At 38.2% G+C, this 23592-nt stretch overlaps 1 protein-coding gene across 1 annotated transcript in view; it reads left to right on the top strand.

The window, feature by feature from the left end:
* Mad1 (Mitotic arrest-deficient 1) overlaps positions 1 to 23592 on the top strand; it is a 183894-nt gene that overhangs the window by 87688 nt on the left and 72614 nt on the right. The window contains exons 5-7 of the mRNA XM_089086702.1: positions 2302 to 2517; positions 11136 to 11320; positions 12419 to 12554. Coding sequence (XP_088942828.1) covers positions 2302 to 2517; positions 11136 to 11320; positions 12419 to 12554 — 537 coding nt within the window. The remainder of the gene's footprint in view (positions 1 to 2301; positions 2518 to 11135; positions 11321 to 12418; positions 12555 to 23592) is intronic.

A 23592-nucleotide genomic window follows, 5' to 3' on the forward strand; every position in this document is an offset into this window, starting at 1 on the left:
CTCTCTCTCTCTCTCTCTCTCTCTCTCTCTCTCTCTCTCTCTCTCTGTCTCTCCCCCTCTCTCTCTCTCTTTCTATCTAACTTACATATTTGATTGTGTTTTTTTTATTGGGGGCAAACGTATGAAAAAATCTGTCCCCAGGGACAAAGGATGTTTCGTGAAGGGGTAATTATTCATAAACGGTTAATTTACCTGTTACGTAGATGTTTCGTAAAGGGGCAATTATTCATAAAGGGGTAATAATTTGTAAATGGATAAAGCTTTCTAGTAATTGTCAGATATGTTCAATTTTTGCTTTGACTTCTGGAAACTTTCTGTTTCGACATTAATTTAATTTGAACCAAAGCTGAATCTTTTAAAAAATTTGCGTTGAAATATGCGCTGATTTAAAGAATCTACCACCAGAATCCACCATGATTTAAAGAATGCGCTACCACCTCAAAAAAGGTGGTTTGAAGATGGTGTTTGAGCGTCTTCTGTCGCCAGTCTATTGATGTGACTATTGTCATTATTATGATTAGCAGTCTAACGTCTCTGAGTAGAGGCACAGGCCACTAAGGCCCATAGCCATTGGATTATTGTTCCACCCTCGGGTGTGGTAATTTGAGATAAGGCTTGGCTGTATTTTTCCCGTTTTTTTAAAGAGCCTTCCTTGGTAGTGTCATGGTGTCCACAATTGCCCCCCCCTCTCCATATGACAGATTTAGACAGGGTTGTGCAAGCACCACTGGAGAAGAGAGTCACCCATCACTTGTCAGCCATCAGTGGCAAGTGGTATTTAATCATCTGAAGCGCTAATAAAAAGAGAACTTTTTTTCTTCCACTCGAATTTCAAATATTTGAGGTATCTAATCTGTCCATTCCCGAATGGGGTAGGAGGAGCTACCAAAGAAAGATTTAAGGGAAGTTGAAACTTTCTGAGAGGGTGCAAAGAGGAGCGTGGAGCTTTGAATAGGTTGGGACGGAGGAGGAGCATGCCTAGCTTTGTTAGCCTCAGGTGGCTTGGTGCTGTAGCGAGTTGTTGTTAGTAGTAGTATAAGCATCCAGCCGACAAAATTAAAAGTCTACGTGTCTGGAAGTATTTTTACTTTTTAATATTTTTAAATGTTCTTAGGGAAAGAGTCGAAGTTGAGGCATTATAGCTTTGCAGAAGTCACAAGCCACCCAACCTACAACAAATGAAATTAAATTTCATAAATAAAATGAATTAATTAATGAAATTAATTTCTACAGTATTTCCTTTAGATAGGACAATAAAGTATAGAGTTTTTGTTTAGTAATTCTAACTTACATTGTGAAGTTTGAGGTTTTTAGTTTTTTAGTTTTTAACTATAAGTCATTTTTTTTAAAATTTTCCAATAAAATGAATTAATTAATGAAATTAAATTCTACAATATTTCCTTTAAATAGGACAATAAAGTATAGAGTTTTTTATTTAGTAATTCTAACTTACATTGTGAAGTTTGAGGTTTTTTAGGTTTTTAGTTTTTAGCTATAAGTCATTTATTTTTTTTAATTTTCCTAAGGTGGAGAGTTAAATTTGAGGAATTTTAACTTTGCTGAAAGCACCAAAATAAAAAAAAATTAAATAAAACTCAAAATTTTTATTAAGAATATGTTTGTTCTGTACGGAGCACCGGCGGATCCAGGGAGCAGACTCCGCTCCCTCTCCCCACAAGATTTTTTCTTGCGCTCTCATTCGGTGTTTTTCTGAATTCACTCTTTTTTAAACAAATTTGCCAATTTTTTCAATTACTGACGCACTTATTACATTGCCCTTCCCCCAGGATTTTGCTCTAGTTCCACCTTTTGTACGGAGCCCTCAAATTAAGATCAAATGTTACTTAAGTGAACAACTTGAGTCATTACAGACATGAGCTACGTGTCACGAGACGTGTCAGATTTTAGTTCCAATCTTACTTTTCGCCTTTCCTCATAAAAGTTAGTTCAAGCATGGACGCTCGTTACCATAAGTGTTGCTGTTGACCAAGTTTGGTCAAGCTCCAACGGTCACTTCTGGTAGGTGTTCTGATGAAAAGAATTTAGGAGTTGAAAAAATTTAGGAGTTAGCTTACTTAGCAAATCAAGAAAAAGATTTCTAAACATAAGTACGAGTCATGATACCAAGTCAAAATTGTCCCCTGACCTGACCTTTAAAGGATGAACTGTTTACTCCTACAAGGCCCTACAGCCAATTTTTTGGTGTTTATTATTTTTTATTCTTGTACTGTAAGTACGAACGCCGTTCAATTAGAATTTACTTTTGGCTACAGTAGCTTCAATGATTCTGATTCTTTTTAGGAATTGAAGTCACAAGTGTCAGGATTGGAGGAACAAATGAAGCTGTCGAGTATTTACACCGAAGAAATTGGCCTACTGCCAAAACTGAAGTCAGATATTGCTCGTCTTGAACAGCAGAATAGAACCTTTATGCATGGACTTAAAGAGAAGAATATATTGCAAGAGAAAATCTTGACACTTGAAGCCAATTTAAGCTCAACAAAAGAGCGTCTGAAAGTAAGTACTTATATATCCACTGAATCTGCGCATATGAAGAGGTAGGGGGTAATCCTTCCTTAGAGTTCTACGAGAACCCCCTCTGAAAGAAGTAGAAAAATGGGCTGAAGTTCACTCTTATTTCTGTTTTTCGGCCCTTATCTCTTGGAAAAATAACTCTATTGCCTTCCTTGCAAGACTTGGTCAAAAGCAATTTTTATTATATTTTTTTTTTTATTAAAAATCACTTAAATAATTAAAACATAGAAATTTCTTTAACCTTCCTTTAATTTTCAGTTCTTTCCATTCTTTAAATATACTTTTTTTTAATTTTCCAAAACCTTTAAGTTCCTTCTCCTTTTCCTCCCCTCAAGTTAACACTTTATTAGAGTTTAACCTTTATGCACGGACTTAAATAGAAGAATTTATGAGTAGCCAAAAATCTTTATGCATGGAATTAAAAAGATTTATTGCGTGAGAAAATCTTGACGCTTGAAACCAATTTAAGCTAAAAGAGTGCTAAAAGAATACAAGGCCCTTCAGCCAGGAACTGTAATGGGGAGTGGGGCAGCCATCGTGTGTTTTCTCACACTATTCCGGTATCTTCCCCAGATTTCTCCAGTTACCCATTTAGGGCTGGGTTGACTCTCACTGAGCTTACAGAGTCTCGTCACTAACCCATTTTTTTCATTTAAAGGTTCTTTTTGATCTCTATTACACCATTGGAAAATTGAATTGTTACGATGTGAAATGACGAAATGTTCTAAGAGGATTGATTAAAGTCTAAGAGAATTACAAAGTGAAGATTCATTGATTTGTTGTTTGTGATCAACATTCATTGTCAGTTTCCTAACTTGAGTCAGACTATATCAAATAATCTACTTTCAATTTGTCTCCTTTAATTTAATTTTGTTTTTATTATATTTTTTCATTTAAAATTTTCTTACTTACAACATAAAATTATATCAAAATCAGCAAAAATTGCAGAAATGGCTTTTTTGCATGAATTTGGAACTGTGTGACCCGAGGCCACATATAAAAAAAAAATAAAGGTACTCCACAGCCATTGCTGGCGCATAGGGCGTTGATTCAACATGTCATTTGCTGGGTCTTTTCACAGGGACAATTAGTAAGCCTGTCGCCCAACTTGCTGCAGCGGGGATTGATCCCTGGGCCCTATATGGCCAAGCAGAGTATTAATCTACTGTCCTACCACAGGTTAAGGACTGTATATTGCCAGCTATTAATTATAAATAGTGTTCTGGACTGGCGCTACTTTAAACAATAAGGCAATTAAATTCTGGAATTGACGAAAAATAATAGATAATTCCAAAAATAGCCCAAAAGACGCTTAGGTATGTAGAATATTCACAAGACAGTGTCTGGTAGACCGCAAGTTGGCTGGCCAAAGGTGTATTAGCGTAATCTTAATCTTATTCTTTTTAACAAAGTACGAGGTCCAAGGGCAGGCTCTTTTACCTCTTTATTGAACTGGCTGCTGCATTGGGTCATGATTAGGAATTAATACACTGGACAATTCTGGTACCGGACAGTTGAATCAACGTGGGTTAACTAGTAGATTAGTCTCATTTTTAGTATCTCAATAGATACTTCAAAAGGATAACTTTAAAAAACAAACTTCGATCTCTTTATGCGCTTGAAAAGTTGAGCTCCAAAGTGAGAAATCACAAAGTACCTCGGGAGGGCTCGTAAGAGTCAATGATGAAGCTCAGACTGAAGACATAGTTTAGTTTGTTGTCAACGTCTATAATCAGGCTTATTACCTAAGCTGGGCCAAGACAGAAGCCAGAAGCTACGCATGCTCCTCTTTCACATCAATGTGTTCAATGCTTCCCTTTTGACTCCGTTCAATAAAATCTTAATTTCCTTAAGTTCTTTCTTATGATCTCTACCGACTCCAATCGGAGATGATCTGCTTTTCGCTTGGCTTCAAGTGGATGACTTAAAAGCACAAACTTTAGTAATCTATCATTCTTTATCCGTGAAACATGGTCTAGAACTATTCTGAACATATAGTTTATATGTTTCCGAAGGAAAGATAGATACGACAAAAAACTTGGAAACTAATCGATGAGCGCAATGGCCCGAGACAGCAAATTCTCTCTGATGTCGGCGACAAACCTTCGGTTTTCGCAAATGTCTTGTGTAGAATGAAGGACATAGAAATCAAGAAGTCGGCAAAAGCTGACATGCGGAGATCTGTAGAAGAGAAGGCTAGACTGACAGAGGAAGCAGCTAGAAAATGAGACTCCAAAGTAGTTTACAGGCTAACAAATGAAATGCTAGAAAAGCTGCCCAGCAGATCCAGCCAAGTCAAAGATGAGAGCGGAAATGTTCTCACCGAAACTGAGAAAGTTGACGAGAGGTGGGTATCCCACTTCGAAAAGGTTTTAAATAGACCTAGACCAACTGACCAATACAGTATTTCTTCAATGCCATTTCTTAACCTGCAAATTACAAAAATCCCCCCACATCTGCGGAAATACTTGTTGCAGTGAAGAAACTCAAGAATGGAAGATCGCCAGGTGAAGACTGCATAACTTCGGAAATGATCAAGGCATCAATGAGGACACGCCTCTCAGTGTGGATACACTGATTGCAACAGTCTGGAAGTCCGAAAAGGTCTCTTGCAACTGGACCAAAGGGATAATTGTTAAGATATTTAAGAAAGGTGATGCACTTATCTGCGATGACTGGCGAGGTGTAAACCTAATATCAGTACCAAGTAAGGCTGTAGTGCTTGAAAAACTCGACCTCCTGAAAAAAAGAACTCGATCGGTATTTGAGAGAAGAGCAACATGGCTTTCGTACAGGTAGATCTTGTTCAGACCTAATATTCACGCTCAGGGCTCTGATAGAAGAAGCGAATGAGTGGTCCAAGAAGATATACTTGCTCTCAATTGTTTTTGAAAAGGCCTAAGATTCTGTGGACCATTACACACTCTGGAAAATTCTACAGTATTATGGTGTCCCCAAGAAAATAATAAGTTTTGTCATGGCCTTATACGGAAATACGGAATTTTGCGTAAAGACAGAGAGCGGAACAACTAGATACTTCAAAAATATGTCAGGAGTGCGACAGGGATGCGTTTTATCACCGTTTTTATTTTTCATTTTAATGGACTATGTTCTGCGAGAAGCGACTGGGCTTTGGAGTAACAGTTGGAAATAAAATCCTCTCGAACCTCAACTTTGCGGATGATGTGGCGCTTCTGGAGAGGACAAAGCAGAGACTCCAGGAGCTCCTTAACAAAGTGAGCGTTAAAGCTGAGAAAGTCGGCCTAAACATCAACATAGACAAGACAAAATCAATGGCAACATCAAGCTCGCGAGTCGAGCTCCTGTACAAAAATGGCAGAGTCGAACCAGTCCAGAAATTAAGTACATCGGAAGCTGGATCGATTACACAGGAGAGGTCAATACAGGAGAGGCAAAATGACGTCAAGACAAGAATTGGCATGGCAAACGCTGCTTTCAACAAACTTAAGCCAGTATGGAAAACAAAGAAGTACTCTCTTGCAGTAAAGCTGCGACTTCTTAATAGCAACGTTTTTTCCGTGCTATTGTATGCCGGTGAGTGCTGTAAACTATATATTAGGACAGAGAAAAGATTCAAGCCTTCAAAAATATGTGCTTGAGACGCATGCTGAATATCAGTTGGCGTCCAATAGTCAGCAACATCGAGGTCCGCAGAAGAACTGGCCAGTCATTTATTACTGAAGTGATTAAGAAGAAGAGATGGAGCTATTTTGGCCAGGTCCTTCGGATGGAGGACTCCAGAATCCCATACCAGGTTCAACAATGGCAGCCGCGTGGGCGTCGATAGAGGGGAAGACCGAGAAAGACGCTCAAACGCACGTACGATCGTGATCTATGCAGTGCTCACATATCACAGCCCAGTGGGAGGATGTAGTCGCCGCAGCACCAATATGTGACGTTTACCGAGGCTTTGTCGATGCCTTATGCACCACAGATGGCTCAGGAGGACCTAAGTTCTAAGTAAGTAAGTACGTTTATTACCTAACTTGGGCCAAAGTAAAGCAGTACTACTACTACTACTAACAACTCACCGCAGCACCAAGCCGCATGAGGCCAACACAGCTACGCACGCTCCTCCTCCACCCAAATCTATTCAAAGCCTCCCTTTTTACACCCGCCCACGAAGTTCCCATTTCCTTCAAATCTTTCTTTATGACGTCCTCCCACCCCAGACGGGGGCGACCTGCTTTCCGTTTAGCCCTAGATGGTTGGCCGAAAAGAACAATGTTCGGCAATCTGTAATCCTTCATCCGCACAACATGCCCTAACCACCTCAACCTTTCTTTCATTATAGCCCTAGAGAGCGGTATTGAACCACATTTTTCGTATAGCCTATTGTTTGAAATACGGTCAGTCAGCTGGGTACCCTGAACAATCCTTAAGCAATTTCTCTGGAAAACATCTAGCAAATCTTCATCCGCTTTTTGGAGCGTCCATGCTTCAGAGCCATATTTGACCACTGCCATCACTGTATCTTCTAATATTCTAATCTTGGTTTGCAGACTTATCTTCCTATTCTTCCAGACTTTTTTTAACTGTGAACAAGCACCCTGAGCCTTGGCTATTCTATTTTTAACATCTGCACTGCTCCTGCCATCTTTACTAATAATACTACCAAGGTAAGTGAAGCTGCCCACCTGATCAATCTTTTCATTACCCAACGTCACCTTTTCATCTTCATTTATTCCTAGACTTAGTGACTTAGTCTTCCTAACATTAATTTTTAAACCAATACTAGCACCCTGAACTCGCTAAACCTCTAAAACTTCATTCATTTTGCTCACACTTTCATCTAGGATGCTTGAATCATCAGCATAATCAAAGCCCAGGAGACTTTTTCCTCCCCATTTGATTCTGTGGTGTCCCATTGCCTTTTCTAGGGTTCTTAAAACAATGTCCATCAAAATAATCCAAAAAAAGGGGGATACAGCACAGTTCTGCTAAACTCTTTATGAAATACGAAAAGAGACGTTAATCTCATTTCCTATCTTAACCACATCAGCGCTGCTCTCTTACATAATACTAATCCCTTTAATGTGTTTGTCTGGTATACCATACAAGGATAAAACCTTTACTAAAGCTCCTCTATCAACAGAATCGAACGCTTGCTCATTATCTATAAAACTGAGGACCAAAGGTGTTTGCAAACTCAGGCACTTCTCAATTATTAACCTAAGAGTGAAAATTTGGTCGACACATCCTCTACCTTTTCTAAAACCGCACTGCTCTTCTCTTAAAACTTTGTCTACGGCATCTCTCAGTCTAAAAAGTATCATATTGCTAAGCAATTTGCTACCTACAGAGACCAGACTAATGCCTCGATAATTACCACACTCACTTTTATCACCTTTCTTATAAAGTGGCTTAATTAAGGTTTTCCTAAAATCGTTAGGCACTTCCCCTTTTTCAAAAATCATATTCATAATCTTCAATAACTTATTTCTAACCTCAGAGCCACCATATTTAAGAAACTCATTTACCACCCTATCAGCACCGGGAGCCTTCTTATTCTTTAATCCTTTTAGTACTGTTGCTAATTCCTCCTTACAAAACAAATCTCCCTTCACATCCAAGGTATCACAAACTTTTTCATTTTCCTATATATTTTTTCCTGCAACTCTATCTCGGTTAAGCAAGTTCTCAAAGTGTTCGGCCCATCTCGCTTTAGCTTTTTCCTTATCGCTAATTGCCACCCCATTCCTATCTTTAACTGGGACAAGTCCAGATTGACTACTACCACTCAATTTGTTAACGTGCCAGTACAATATTTTACTATTATGCCGTCTAGCTGCATCTTCCAGATCCTCGGCAATTTTATCCATGGCCTCCACTTCACACCTCCTTAGTTCATATTTCAATGCTTTCTCTACTTTCTTTACATTTCTTTTGTTTTCATACGATCTATTACTCAGATAATTCTTGTAAAAGTCCTTTCTCCTTTCTATTAAACATAAAGCTTTTTCACTAATATTCTTAGCTGCAGTTCTAGCTTTCTTCCCTAATACACCTTCAGCAACTTCACAAATTATTTTTCTAAAATTATTCCAACCATCTTCCACATTATCAAATTTTAAACTCTCAAGTTTAGTATTCAACTGTTCCTGGAAAGTTTCTCTCAAATTCTCGTCCTGGAGTCTACTAACATCATAACTTCTCGGGAGGTAATTACCCTTCCGATATTTCAGCTTTAAATTAACCCTTGTCACTACTAGATGCTGATCTTTACTTTTAACATCAATAACAACACCCCTATATATCCTAGTATCTTGTACTGATCCTGCCAGTCTTCGGTTTACAATAATATAACCAATAAGGTTTGCTGTCTTACCGTCACTTGAATACCATGTTAACTTATGAGCGATTTTATGACCAAACATCGTATTTGTTATAACTAGATTGTTATACCTACAAAATTGCAAAAGTCTGTATCCATTACTGTTTTCTTTTCCTACACCAAATTTACCTAGGCTGGGATACCATCTATCCCTATTTCTACCAACCTGGGCGTTAAAATCTCCCAGTAATAACATCTTATTTCTACCTGGGACCTTGTCTATATGCTCCTGTAACTGTAAGTAAAATTCATTTGAGTCACTAGTATCTCCGTCAGTCGGTTCTACAGAGGCGTATACTACCATAACTGATACCCTGAACTTTCTAGTCATAAAATGAGCAATTAATATTCTATTATTAATACCTTCCCAGCCTAAACAAGACTTAGCAGCTTCCTTATTCATCATGAGTCCTACTCCCTGTCTATATACCCCATTCTTCTTTCCTGAGTAAATAAATTCTATATCACGTATTTTCATGCTTCTTACCCCTGGGAAATGAATTTCCGAAATTCCTAATAAATCAAATTCAAACCGTCTGAATTCGTCAATCAAAATGTCGGTAAGATAGTCATTTTTTAATGTCGTAACATTCCAATTTTTATGTTTTAAATCAATGAAATTATTTCCGCCTCAGGAAAAGTAATGATCCCGGATACCAGTGCAGGACGGGGATCACATATCTTCTCAAGTCTACACCGAAGTGCTTAAGCCGGCTTAGAACCGGCCAGCAAGAAGTCCCGGGACATGCATGAACGCAGGCTTTGTCCAATCCTAGGCCCATCTTGGTTACAACATTGTTTTCAGCACTTGGCGATGCTCTTCTATCAACAAGAGTCGAAATCCTTCACAAACAATCTCAAGCCTATTACTTCCGACTCATTATATATTCATGCCTACAAATATTATACTACTACGGGGAGGCAATCCGTAATAAATAAATTAGCTAGGAAGAGGTTTTTCAGCTCAAAGACGCCCATCAAAACATACCAATCCCAGAAGAATTGTCCATTAGTCAGAATCCCGTGCGAATGCTGTGTCGTTTACTATTCTATAATTTCCTTGAGGTGCGCCACTCCTCAAGTGGGAATAGAGTTGACCGCAAGGTCCCCAGTCTTGCAGGTACCCCGAAAAGGTCGTGGCAGCCCTTTGCAGAGGCCGTTGTCCATAGATCTGGATCTTACGCCCTGCCACAGATGTTCTCCTCTAGAAGATCCTCCCGCGATGGTTTTCTGCATCACCATGCAATTTAACCCATTACTGGGAGAAGGTTTGTAACTCATGGAACTTGTGGACAAACCAGTTGGCCCTTTTGAGTCTATGTTTGAGGGGCCTTCTTTCTCCTCCGCCTGTATATATGACCCCGGGCGAGAGTGCCCCAGATTCTATTATGGACCCCCAAGGACAAGGTACCCCCTTGGCTGGCCTCCTATGGAGGTACCCTACATATCTGTAGAGCGTTCCCCTATCGCCACCTGGGGACACGCTGAATGGCCTGGGGGAGGCCAGATAAACGGATCACTTTTGTTTTGCAAAGGCCATAACCTAACCCTTAACCCTTGTACCCCGCTTTTTAATTTATATATCTCATTCAGGCCAGGATTTCCCAATTGGCCTGGTAGGCCAAGGCTTAGGGGTGCACAATGCCAGGGTTGCAATAAATTATTACTGGGTGATATTTTTCTTAACAAAAACTGGACTGATCTGATTTATCGTCAGAGTGCCAGATGCACTCTGCCGCCAAACGCTGCCTATTCACAGAAAAGTGACTTTAAAATAGGACAGGAATTCCGTAGCTACTAATAAACAGTCAGATTTCCCCTCAAGAATTGCAGCCGAGATTTCGGTATCCGCGATTTTTTGGGGAATTTCCCCGAAAATCTTGCAAAAACGGAGTGCAAAAACGCTTGGGCCCAGAAGCGTCAAAGCTTCAAATCCTGCCTTACTCTCATTTCTTTAAAAATATGTATTATACTTTTTTTTTCTTTATGTAGGTTGTTCCTGATTTCTATTACACCACTGGATAATTGAGTTGTGACAGTGTGAAATGGCGAAATTGCTTAAGAGAATTCTCAAGGATAGATTGTAAATTGAACATTGTTTTTCAGTTTGTATTTATGGTACCTAGTATTCATATAGGCCTACTGTTAAGCTCTGTACCTAATTTGAGTTAAACCATAGTAGTACCATATTTGTAGTTTCTAGCGTTTCTTTAATCTTTTTTTTTTATTTTATTTTTTTTTGTAGGTTATTCCTGATCTTTATGACACCATTGAAAAATTAAAGCGTGACAGTGAGAAATGGCAAAACAGCTTGAGAGAATTTATTAAGGTCGATGGTGAATTACAGACTGAACATTTATTCGAATTTATTGATAAAATGAAATCTGTTGAAGTGGATTTTGCTGTGAGGTTGGCAGATTTGAATCAGAGGTTTGTTTCATAATTTCAAAAGTTTCAGACCGCTCGGCCCAAATTGTGAAAAAGTTTTGTAGAGTGTATTTTAAAAATGATCTCAAAATTTGTCATCATAGACCCCCCCCCCCAAGAAATGAATTCCTTGCCATGCCCCTGCTTAGTTTGTCATTATCTTGTTTATTCAACTTTTAAACTTATTTTTTGAAATAAAAATCATCCTTTAAATCTGTTGTTCTGAATTGTCACTGACGTCCATAAAATTTGAAAAACTATCGAAAATATGTATTTTAACAATGACCCAGATCTTTTCCATTTCCTCCTTAACGGATTCATGGTCTCCTTAACGAAATCCTCGTTGCTCCCCTGCTTAGTTTACCAGTATCTTCTTTATTAAGGTTTTAAACTTATTTTTGAAATAAAAACCATACTTGGAAACTGTTATTCTGAATGTTCACTGATGTCCCAAAATGTGAAAAACTATCGAAAATATGTATTTTAACACTTCACTAATTATGCTGAATATGCTGAATAACATTTAATTATGCTGAATAACATTTTAAATAATCATGTATTTTAACCAGGGACTTTTTATCTTCTTTATTCAGGTTTTAAACTTATTTTTTGAAATAAAAACCATACTTGGAAACTGTTATTAGTCCCCGCTCCTCCATATCCTTTTATATTCTGTGTATTTTGCATTATTCCCTTAGGTAAAACCAAAATTTGAGATTTTTATATAAATTTTATTTTGCAGTTTTTCTCTTTAATCTCTATTCAAAAGTAACTGGACATTAGAACTGGGGCCTTTATTTTCTAATACTCTTTTGTCAGCAGATTTCAGCTTCTTTTGTGTGTTTGCATTTTTTTGAATTAAAACGAAATTTGTGATATTTTATACTGTCTTTTTTTCTTCGGTAACTATAAAATATATAGGTGTGAAAAATGTAGTAGCAGTAATGAATTAGGAGCTTTTGCGTGTTTTTTTTCTTGTTATTTTTCTATGCTTAAGATACATCTGTGTACTTTTATTGCTATGCAATCACAAGTTTGTTTACTTCATTTATTTACTCGATTTTATGTTATTTTCGGTACGTGTTAGTGATTTTTTTTCAGGCTACAAGATGCAAATAGCGAAGTACGATTGCTTCAGCATAAACTTCAAACTGCTGAAAAGCAGCCTGCTGTGAAACCCAAAATTGGTGAAGATGAACTACGGAAAATAAATAAAAAACTTAACCTCATCACTAAGGTATAAGTAGATATTATTTTATTTCAATATGTTTATTCTCCTACTGTGGCACCGTTGCCAGATTGTTACCTTCCAACTCTGCCGTATTTTATTATTTCTGCTCAATATTACCAACATTACCTTACAAATTTGCCACGCTTTAGTATTTTTACTCTATTTAACTCTATTTTACTCTATTTTTACTCTATTTAACCGATGTTACCTTCCAACTGTGGCAAATTTTTGCATTTCTGCTAAATTTTAGGAATGATACATTCCAACTCTGCCACGCCTATTTTGCTCAATCTCATCAAAGTTATCTTCCAGTTCTGCCACACTAGTATTTCTCCTTAACTTTACTATTGTTACATTTTGCCATACTTCAGCATTTCCACTCAGTATAGTCAATGTTACCTTCCGACTGTGGCAGGTTCTGGCATTTCAGCTCAATTTTACGAATGTTACGTTCCAACTCTGCCACTCTAATTCGCTCAATCTTGCCGAAATTATCTTCCAGTTCTGCCACACTAGTATTTCTCCTGAATTTTACTAATGTTACGTTTTGCCATACTTCAGCATTTCTACTCAGTATAGTCATGTTACCTCCCAACTGTGGCAGGCTCTAGCATTTCTGCTCAATTTTACGAATTTCATATTTCAACTCTGCCACACTAATTCTGCTCAATCTTACCAAATTATCTTCCAGTTCTGCAACACTAGGATTTCTCCTTAATTTTACTAATGTTACATTTTGCCATACTTCATCATTTCTTCACTATAGTCAATGTTACCTTCCAGCTGTGGCAGGTTCTAGCATTTCTGCTCAATTTTATGAATGTCACATTTCAACTCTGCCACACTAATTCTGCTGAATCTTAGACATACATAGACTTAGACATATTTTATTAAACTTACTCTTTTTAGCGCTAAAAGCACTAATACCAAGGGTTTTTACAAATACGACAAAGTTAAATAACAAATACGACAATAAAAAATTGAAAAAAACATATTATTATTCTTAGGATTTGTTGACCATGTCTGTAAAAAAGGGGACAAAGGAATGCTGGTAGCGAGTCGTACGCCATGTCATTGAATTGAGCTTGTATTGTCTCCGGGTACAGGACGTAACGGGGGCTAGTGGGGGCAGAATCGTCCAGTGTTTGCTACTATGGAGTAGGAAATGGCCGAACTGGCAAATCACTCTTTGACAGCGGTTAAAAGGCGACTCGAGGCCAAAAACCTTAAGCGCTTTGTCATACGTAGTGAAGGCCTGACCCAGCATAATCTTACAAGCCCGAACTCGGATAGCTTCGATATCTTGACACATCCCAGCACTTAACTGTACACTAGGGCCCCACTCTGGGCACGCATATTCAATGATGGGTAGGAAATATGCCTTGAAGGCAAGTATCATGGAATTCACACTGAACCCGGATCGATTCAGGGTAACCAGTGACAGCAGCGGTTCGTCCCCTTTTCGCACAAAGTCACTTACGTGGTTGTCGAACTTGCAATCAACGGAGAAAATTACGCCTTTCATTTTTCACTGCCAACTGTTTTAAACAAGGTAGGGGGCTCCTGAAAGTCTGATTTAAGAGGTTTGAAACGCAACACCTTACACTTCTGCTCATTGAGGGTAAGGCTAGCTCGCTCGCATTCATTCTGAAAAACCGGGGGTAGACTAGGATCAAAAAGGGGTATCGCTGATTGGCGTTCTAGTAGGTATTTGAGTAAGAATGAAAGATCATCCACGAATTTATATCTGTCCTTGAAAGTACGCAGGATGAAGTTAATCACAGCGAGGGAAATAATTCTGGCTAGTTTAATGCCCTGAGGGGCACCGCAAGTGATTGGGATAGATGCAGAATTTGAATCGTCTTCGCTAAGTGTGAAAACGCACTGCTCTCGCTGGGAAAGAAAATTAGCGACTAGACGCAGCAAGTCACTTTTGGCGCCCATTTCACTTAGGAAATTGATAGCGATAATTTGTTTATTCTCCTTAATTTTACTAATGTTACATTTTGTCATACTTCAGCATTTCTACTCAGTATAGTCAATGTTACTTTCCAACTGTGGCAGGTTCTAGTATTTCTGTTCAATTTTACGAATGTTATATTCCAACTCTGCCACGCTAGTATTTCTCCTTAATTTTACTAATGTTACATTTTGCCATACTTCAGCATTTCTACTCAGTATAGTCAATGTTACCTTCCACCTGTGCCAGGTTCTAGCATTTCTGCTCAATTTTAAGAATGTTACATTCCAACTCTGCCACAGTAATTCTGCTCAATCTTACCAAAATTATCTTCCAGTTCTGCCACACTAGTATTTCTCCTTAATTTTACTAATGTTACATTTTTGCCGTACTTCATCATTTCTACTCAATATAGTCAATGTTACTTTCCAACTGTTGGCAGGTTCTAGCATGTCTGCTAAATTTTACGAATGTTACATTCCAACTCTGCCACACTAGTATTTCTCCTTAATTTTACTAATGTCACATTTTGCCATACTTCAGCATTTCTACTCAGTATTGTCAATATTACCCTCCAACTATGGCAGGTTTTAACATTTTTGCTCAATTTTGCGAATGTTACATTCCAACTCTGCCGCACTAATTCTGCTCAATCTTGCCAAAATTATCTTCCAGTTCTGCCACGCTAGTATTTATCCTTAATTTTACTAATGTTACATTTTGCCATAGTTCAGCATTTCTGCTCAGTATAGTAAATATTACCTTCCAGCTGTGGCAGGTTCTAGCATTTCTGCTCAATTTTACGAATTTTACATTCCAATTCTGCTACATTAATCCTCCTCAGTGTTACCAAAATTAACTTCCAGCTCTGCCACACTAGTATTTCTCCTTATTTTATTAATGTTACATTTTGCCATACGTCAGCATATCTAATCAGTATAGTCAATGTTGCCTTCCAAGTGTGGTAGGCTCTGGCATTTTTGTTCATTTTTACAAATGTTATATTCCAACTCTGGCACACCAATCCTGCTCAGTCTTGCCAAAATTATCTTCCAATTCTGCCACACTAGTATTTCTCCTTAATTTTACTAATGTTACATTTTGCCATACTTCAGTATTTCTACTCAGTATAGTCAATGATACCTTCACACTGTTGCAGGTTCTAGTATTTCTGCTCAATTTTACGAATGTTACATTCCAACTCTGCCACACTAATTCTGCTCAATCTTACCAAAATTATCTTCCACCTCTGCCACACTAGTATTTCTGCTTTATTTTACTAATGTCACATTTTGCCATACTTCAGCATTTCTAGTCAGTATTGTCAATATTACCCTCCAACTGTGGCAGGTTTTAACATTTTTGCTCAATTTTGCGAATGTTACATTCCAACTCTGCCGCACTAATTCTGCTCAATCTTACCAAAACTATCTTCCAGTTCTGCCACGCTAGTATTTATCCTTAATTTTGCTAATGTTACATTTTGCCATGGTTCAGCATTTCTGCTCAGAATAGTTAATGTTACCTTCCAGCTGTGGCAGGTTCTAGCATTTCTGCTCAATTTTACGAATTTTACATTCCAATTCTGCTACATCAATCCTGCTCAGTCTTACCAAAATTAACTTTCAGTTCTGCCACGCTAGTACTTCTCCTTATTTTATTAATGTTACATTTTGCCATACTTCAGCATTTCTTATCAGTATAGTCAATGTTGCCTTCCAACTGTGGCAGGCTCTGGCATTTTTGTTTATTTTACAAATGTTATATTCCAACTCTGGCACACCAATCCTGCTCAGTCTTACCAAAATGATCTTCCAATTCTGCCACACTAGTATTTCTTCTTAATTTTACTGATGTTACATTTTGCCATACTTCAGTATTTCTACTCAGTATACTCAATGTTACCTTAAACAACAAGTAGAACAATAGGGAAATTTTTATTATAAAAGACATTGGAACATAAATTTAAATGGTTATTTTTACCCTATATCCAAGGGCTGTCCTCAGCAAAGCAAATGAAGATAAAACGAATATAAAAGAACTCACATTAAAATACAATCTTTTAAAACTAAAATATTTTCTGAGCAGCCCTAGTATCATTACTTCAAGGAAGTTCAACCAGGAAGTTGCTATTTACAATGTTACTTTCCAGCTGTGGTAGGTTCTAGCATTTCTGCTCAATTTTACGAATGTTACGCTCCAACTCTACCACACTAATTCTGCTCAATCTTACCAAAATCATCTTCCAGTTCTGCCGCATTAGTATTTCTAATTAATTTTACTAATGTTTCATTTTGCCATACTTCGGAATTTCTACTCAGTATAGTCAATGTTACCTTAAACAACAAGTAGAACAATAGGGAAATTTTTTTTATGTAAGACAGTGGAACGTAAATTTAAGTGAATATTTCTTCCCTATATCCAAGGGCCGTCCTCAGCAAAGCAAATGAAGATAAAACGAATATAAAAGAACTCACATTAAAATTAAATCTTTTAAAACTAAAATATTCTCCAAACAGCCCTAGCATCATTACTTCAAAGAAGTTCAACCAGGACGTCACTATTTACGATGTTACCTTCCAACTGGAGCAGGTTCTAGCATTTCTGCTCAATTTTACGAATGTTACATTCCATCTCTGCCACACCTATTCCTCTCAGTCTTACCAAAATTATCTTCCAGTTCTGCCATACTAGTATTTCTCCTTAATTTTACTAATGTTACATTTTGCCACACTTCAGTATTTCTACTCAGTATAGTCCATGTTACCTTCCAAATGTGGCAGGCTCTAGCATTTCTGCTCAATTTAACCAATTTTACCTTCCAACTGGCCGATTCCAGCTTTATTGCTCCAATTTACCAATGTTAATTTCCAACTCTGCCATACTTTAGCATTTCTTCTCAATATTACCAAAGTTACCTTCCAGCCTTGCCAGACTAGTATTTCTACTCAGTTTTACTAATTTTACATTCTGCCACACTTTAGTACTCTACTAAGTCAAACCAATTTTACCTTCCAGTTTCGATAAATTCCGCGTTTCCGCTCAGTTTTGCCAATTGTTTTTCCCTGTGTCTGTTTTTCCCACTTCAGGTTATGTGCGAGATAAATTCGCAAGAGTTTAATATTTATGATACCTGAAACATTCTGGAAAGCAAGGGATGGACTGTCCCTCAGAAAAGAGAAAGTTAATACGAGCGATTTTTCACGATTGACGATCGTTTTGCCCTCCTCAGCTTAGCGTGATAAACTCGCCATTATTCTGCTTGCCTCAGTTGAAACACTCTTTTCATCTAGCTCCAGAACGGATAGATCACCAACGAACTTAAAGTGATCCAACTCATCATTTGCCAACTCAATTGCATAACCAAAAAAAGTAGAGGGCCTAAAATTGTTCCCTGGGGAACTCCACAGCAAATTGACTGGGGATCAGAATAGGCTGATTTATACTTAGTCTTTTTACTTCTACCTGAAAGAAAATTTGCAACTATTCTTATCAAATATACATCAACATTAAAATTTGTCCATAGCTTGCGGATAAGGGTTCTATGGCAAATCAGGTCAAATGCCTTTCTTTAGGTCAATCGTTGATGAGGTTGACCCAGCATTCCGGTTCATCTAGATGCTTTAAAATCTTATCAAGCAAACTAAAAAAGTAATGGCTTGTCGAACTCTTGGGAATATTACCGAATTGTTGAGGATCAATTTTATGCAGGAATAAAAATTTTCAGCCACCCAGCGATGGAACTTTCAAACATCTTGCTAAAAATTGATGTCATTGACATAGGCCGCACACCAGTAAAATCACAGGGGGCTCCTTTTTTTAGGGATAGGGGTTATAAATCCATTTTTCCAATTTTGTGGATACTGGCCTGACATTATAATCTTGTTGAATAAGTTAACGTAGCACTCAAAAATTCAGGAAAAGCCTTAATGAGATCAACAGGAATGTTGAGTGGTGTAATACTGGTCCTCTTCAGTTTCATCAATTTGAAGCGAACTTGGGGTTCTGTGATTATTGGGAAATCCATAAGATCTGGAGATGGATGCGGAAAATCCTCCGAGTTTAGTAGTGGAAGTGACTGAACAATCGCTGCCAGGTGAGTGTTTAGGCGATCTGCAGTTTCTTTGTCCGGCTCATCATAGTCAAAATCCAGTTTGCGTTTTACCTGTCATTTGCTTTATCCTTTTTTACCACTGTCCAGGCTTAGAATCCAATAAATGAGATACTTCCTTTTTGGTAGTACAACGCCGCTGCCTGGCGGGTCATTCCTCTGATTTTATTCTTCAGGGTAGTAGCTTCTTTATGCTTTTTTGTTCATGAAAAGTTGTCTCATTTTCCTGTTTAGTGCTTTGATTTCTTTTGTAATGTAAGGACGACCTGCTGAAAAATGTTTGTTAACTTTTTCAGGAAAATAGAAATGATACTTGCCGGGAATTTTTCTTGAAAAGTTGTGGCCATTTCATCAGCATTAGCCGTAGAAATTACACTGTCCCATTTTTCAGTCGTGAGCCAATTACCAAAACCAAACAATCCGCTGTTTGTGATTGGCCGACTTGTAGTTGTTTCTGTAGTATACGTGACCTGGACTTTGCTTATGGGGTGTAGCTCAAGGGTGAAGTGGTAGCTTCCTCCTATTGGGGGGCCTGGGGAGGGTTTCCTGTAGAATTCAGACATGTTAGTAGCTCTGCGGTCCAGAGCCGTATCACGTTTTGTTGCTGGGCAACTAACTAACTGTTTTAGACCTAATCCTGCTTCCAAATACTCAAGTCGTAGTTCGTTAGCGTCACCAAGCAAGAACATACCACCCGTGGGGTATTTACCCTGTACGTAGTCAGCACTTAATTGAAGTTTTCCCCGGAAAGCTTTTTGAGAATTGACATCTTGTCCTGGCGGATAATAAAGAACACAAACGTTATACCATTATAATGGGAGGGCAGACGTCTGGGCTTTGCAAATACCCAAAGAATCTCATCATAATCATCAAGCATAGGTACCTCTATCTGAAAAGAAGGAATTGTCTTATTAATATAAATTGCAAGACCTCTTCCCTTTTTTCCGAGCCAGTGGTCATCTTGTCGTAACTTTATCATTTTATTATAACCGGACAAACTGAGTAGATTCGGATTTTGCCTATGAACCTCTGTTACCTCTACTATTGAGGCCCCAATTACTTGAGCTAAATTCTCCAGCTCAATAATCTTATCTGTATTTAAACTTTTCGCATTACTATACAAAAAAATAGGCAGAGCAAAAATGTCAGAAGAGTATTCTTTTACCTTTGTTTCTACCTTAGTCCTTGGGCAGACAGTTTCCGGGTTTTCTAACCATTCTGCAAGATTAGTTTCTTCTAATGGCGAAAACCTGTTACTAAGTGGGACGGCTTGGCTTATAGTTGAAACGCGGGAGGCTTATATTTTAGGAAGGATAGATCTAGGGGTTGGGGGAGGGTCGGTGGGAAGAAAGGAAGGAGGAGAGCTCCGAAAGGAACCGGAGGGATAGGCTGAGCCCGTCTGACCCGCGGTGATCTCGAAGAAGGGATCTAGTAACACGATGTCGGTATTGAAAAAGGTTGTCGTGGGCGCGATTGGGAGGAGGGGAACCGAAAGGCGGGTTTCTTTGGCTCAGCTGTTGGCCCCTCGCCTCGACAAGTTTTTTTTACACCGGCTTGGGTCTAGGATTATTGCTTAAAGCATTGCTCCCATAAACAATGTGGCTATGGCTTGGCATACTATAATTGAATACTGGATCACGTTTAAAACGAGACAAACGGTCAAAATTCTTAAAAGGCACTGAGCGATTAATCGACATTTTAAATTCCTAGCACAATGAGCAAAACGGTACAACTTGTTGGCACAAGCCATCATAGGGCAAAGATCGACATGATCGAAATTGCAATTTGTTGCTTTGCACATTTTCAGTTGGTATTTTCGGCATATATGTAAAAATTTACAGTTTTCTTTTTTGTTGCAGGAACCTCCTTCGAAATACTTTCGAAGGAGGTTTGAGGAGGAATACTTTCAAGGAGGAAGGAGGTTGCAAACTTTATTTACACGGGAATTTTCTCGCTGATTTGGTTGTTTCTTCTTATCATTCACGTTTGGCTTTCATTAATAAACGTACATTGTTCACCAAGTTTGCATGCAACAGTTGATATAAAAAAAACAACTTTTTCTTAGTTTCTCGTCTTTCGGTAATTCCTAGTCCTTCAGCAATTTTCACGACAACGTCACAGCTTTTTTCGAATAGCTGTAAATTCAGAGCTTAGATTTCGGTCTGTTTCATCGACAGGGATTGGGCTTGAGATTCAAGTTTTACTTCCATGTTGTGAGTCTTTTTAGTTGCAGGATTAAATTGTCTCTTGAAAGGCAACTTTCACAACTTTTGGGACAATTTTGAAGGGGTGGGTTCTCCAATGGTGGGGAAAACATATTGTTGGGGTTAACGACAGAGTATACAAGAGTATCAGGCTTAGGGTGCTCAGTTGCAACAGCCATAACAATTTGAGGGGGTGAGTTCTTCAAAAGTGGTGAAAACATATTGTTGGGTTTAACGACAGTATGCAGGAGTATCAGCCTCAGGGTGCTCAGTTACAACAGCCTTAACTTTTGAGCCATAACAATTTTGAGGGGGTGAGCTCTCCAAAGGCGGGGAAAACATATTGTTGGCAATAACGACAGAGTATGCAGGAGTATCAGGCTTAGGTTGCTCAGTTGCAACAGCCATAACTTTGGAGCCATAACAATATTAGGGGGTGAGTTCTTCAAAGGTGGTGAAAACATATTGTTGGGGTTAACGACAGAGTATGCAGGAGCATTAGCCTCAGAGTGCTCAGTTACAACAGCCATAACACATGAGCTGCATTTCCAGTTGTGTTTTTTTTTTTTTTTGTCGTAATACTGGCGTGGTTCCAGCACAGGTGGGAAGTGAAAGTCTCCAAAGGTGAGTGAAAAGGCATTTTGAGCACTGAATCGTCACACCTTTCCCACACGGCCTTTCACATCTAGGGCAGATATAAGTAGCTCTGGTTCGTATCAAATTCAGCATACAATTTTAATGGTAATACAACTAGTTAATAAGTCCAAAATCAATTTCCTTCCAAATTAGGGTGTTAATTCATTCTGATTCTGAAACTATTTTCAATAAAAGTCCGTAGGGAAATCAAATAACCAAATAATCCAAGTTCAAAAGTTCAAGTTCAAATCCAAGTTCAAAACGGTTGATTATGATAAGTCCATAGGGAATCATAACTGAGTCTTGCAGTATAATGATATTATATCCAGACTATATCCAACAGAGGTGTTTACAGTATGAACTCCCAATCATGATGTCAATGGATCTGAGTGACTGACAGTATTTGAAAGCTTTTTGTCGCTCATTCATAGAGCATATTCTAAATATTCTCATCTTCGCTCTCTGAGGACGCTGGTCACGAAGTGATTGTCTCGTTGCAATCTCTTATTGACTGATTGATTACTCATTCTCTGTGTCTTGTAAATGGTCAGCACTGAAAGGCAGGTATTTTTGAACGCTTGCATTTGTCTTTCTTACTGTTGATTTAAGTCCTACATCTCTGAAGCGTATAGTAGTACAGGCACGACAATTGCTCCATTTATAGTTGAGGTTTAATGTCTCCGTTAAACAGTTTAGCTGAAGAACGGGTCTTAATTTTGATATTACTGTTTCAAGTAGCTCAATTTGTAGCTTAAGTCTGAAATCGTCATTGACAGTCCAGCTGCTAAATTTGGACTTGTTTGGGTATATAATACATCGAAAAGCTTCATTTGTGCCTGATTCAATTCGTGGCTTCAATTTGTGGCTGAAATCTCCATTTACAGTTTAGCTAAATTGATCTGGCTCTGTTTTGGTAAATATTGCATAAAATAGCTCCATTTGTAGCTAAAGTCCAAAGTTGCCTTTGACAGTCCAGCTGCTAAATTTAGACTCGTTTTGGTATATAATACATAGAAAAGCTTCACTTATGGCTAATATATTCATTGGCAGTCTAGCTGAATCAATGTGGTTCACTTTTGGTAAATATTGCATAAATAGCTCCATTTGTAGCTAAAGTCCAAAGTCGCCTTTGACAGTCTAGCTGCTGATTTTATTTTCATTTTGAGCATATATTGCATAGAATAGCTTTATTTGTGGCTAAAGTCTCCGTTGACAGTCTATCTCAATTGATGTGGCTCTATTTTGGTAAAAAATGCGTAAATTAACTCCATTTGTAGCTGAATTCTGAAGTCACCATTGACACTCCAGCTGCTGAATTTGGGCTCATTTTGGTGTATAGTGCATAGAGAAGCTTTATTTGTTGCTGTAATCTCCATTGACAATCTAGCTGAATTGATGTAGCTCTAATTTTTCAGAAAGTGAATAAAATAGCTCCATCCTAAGCTGAAGTCTGAAGTAGCCATTGAGTGTCCAGCTGCTGAATTTGGGCTCAAATCATTTTCTTTGTAACCAAGCTAGCCTGGTTCGCTTTGGAACGCTGTATAATTAATACTTTGAAGTAGGGATGGAGAGGGATGAAACCATCGCAATCTGAAACCATATAATTTCTTAAGATATTATATTTCGGGAACTACCCTGAACATACTTCACTGAGCTTCAAAGAAACTTCACTGAACATAAACTAAAGAGAGGGAGGCATTGCTTGGGCAATAAATATTATAAACTATGTTTTTATGTATTATATTTATGTTCTATATAGTTCTAGGCAGGTTTTACTGATGAATGTTGCCAAAGATTATGCTTTTCGCTCATCCAATTGGGGTCGAATGAAATGCAGGTCGTCCCTTACTAGAGTGGTAAGAGGTCCTAAGAAATGGTATATAGCAAATCAGAACTTCGTGGGAATGTATAGAAGCTCTGAATAGACGAGTGGAGGTTGAGCATGTGCAACTCTCTTGACCTCATTTGACTTGGTGCTGCAATAGTTATTAGTAACAGTTGCAAGCTTGCTAATTTTTTCTTATTTTTTCGAGGGCCAAAGAAATTAATTTACTCAGATTTATACGACCCGATGTTTTGTATATGTATTCTGCATAATTACAGGCTACGTTTTGCGGTTGAAGGCCAAATTTA

Source organism: Artemia sp. Qi Xiang Cuo, chromosome 3 (genome assembly GCF_049724085.1).
Source record: "Artemia sp. Qi Xiang Cuo chromosome 3, ASM4972408v1, whole genome shotgun sequence".
In the NCBI taxonomy this organism is placed as follows: Eukaryota; Metazoa; Arthropoda; class Branchiopoda; order Anostraca; family Artemiidae; genus Artemia; species Artemia sp. Qi Xiang Cuo.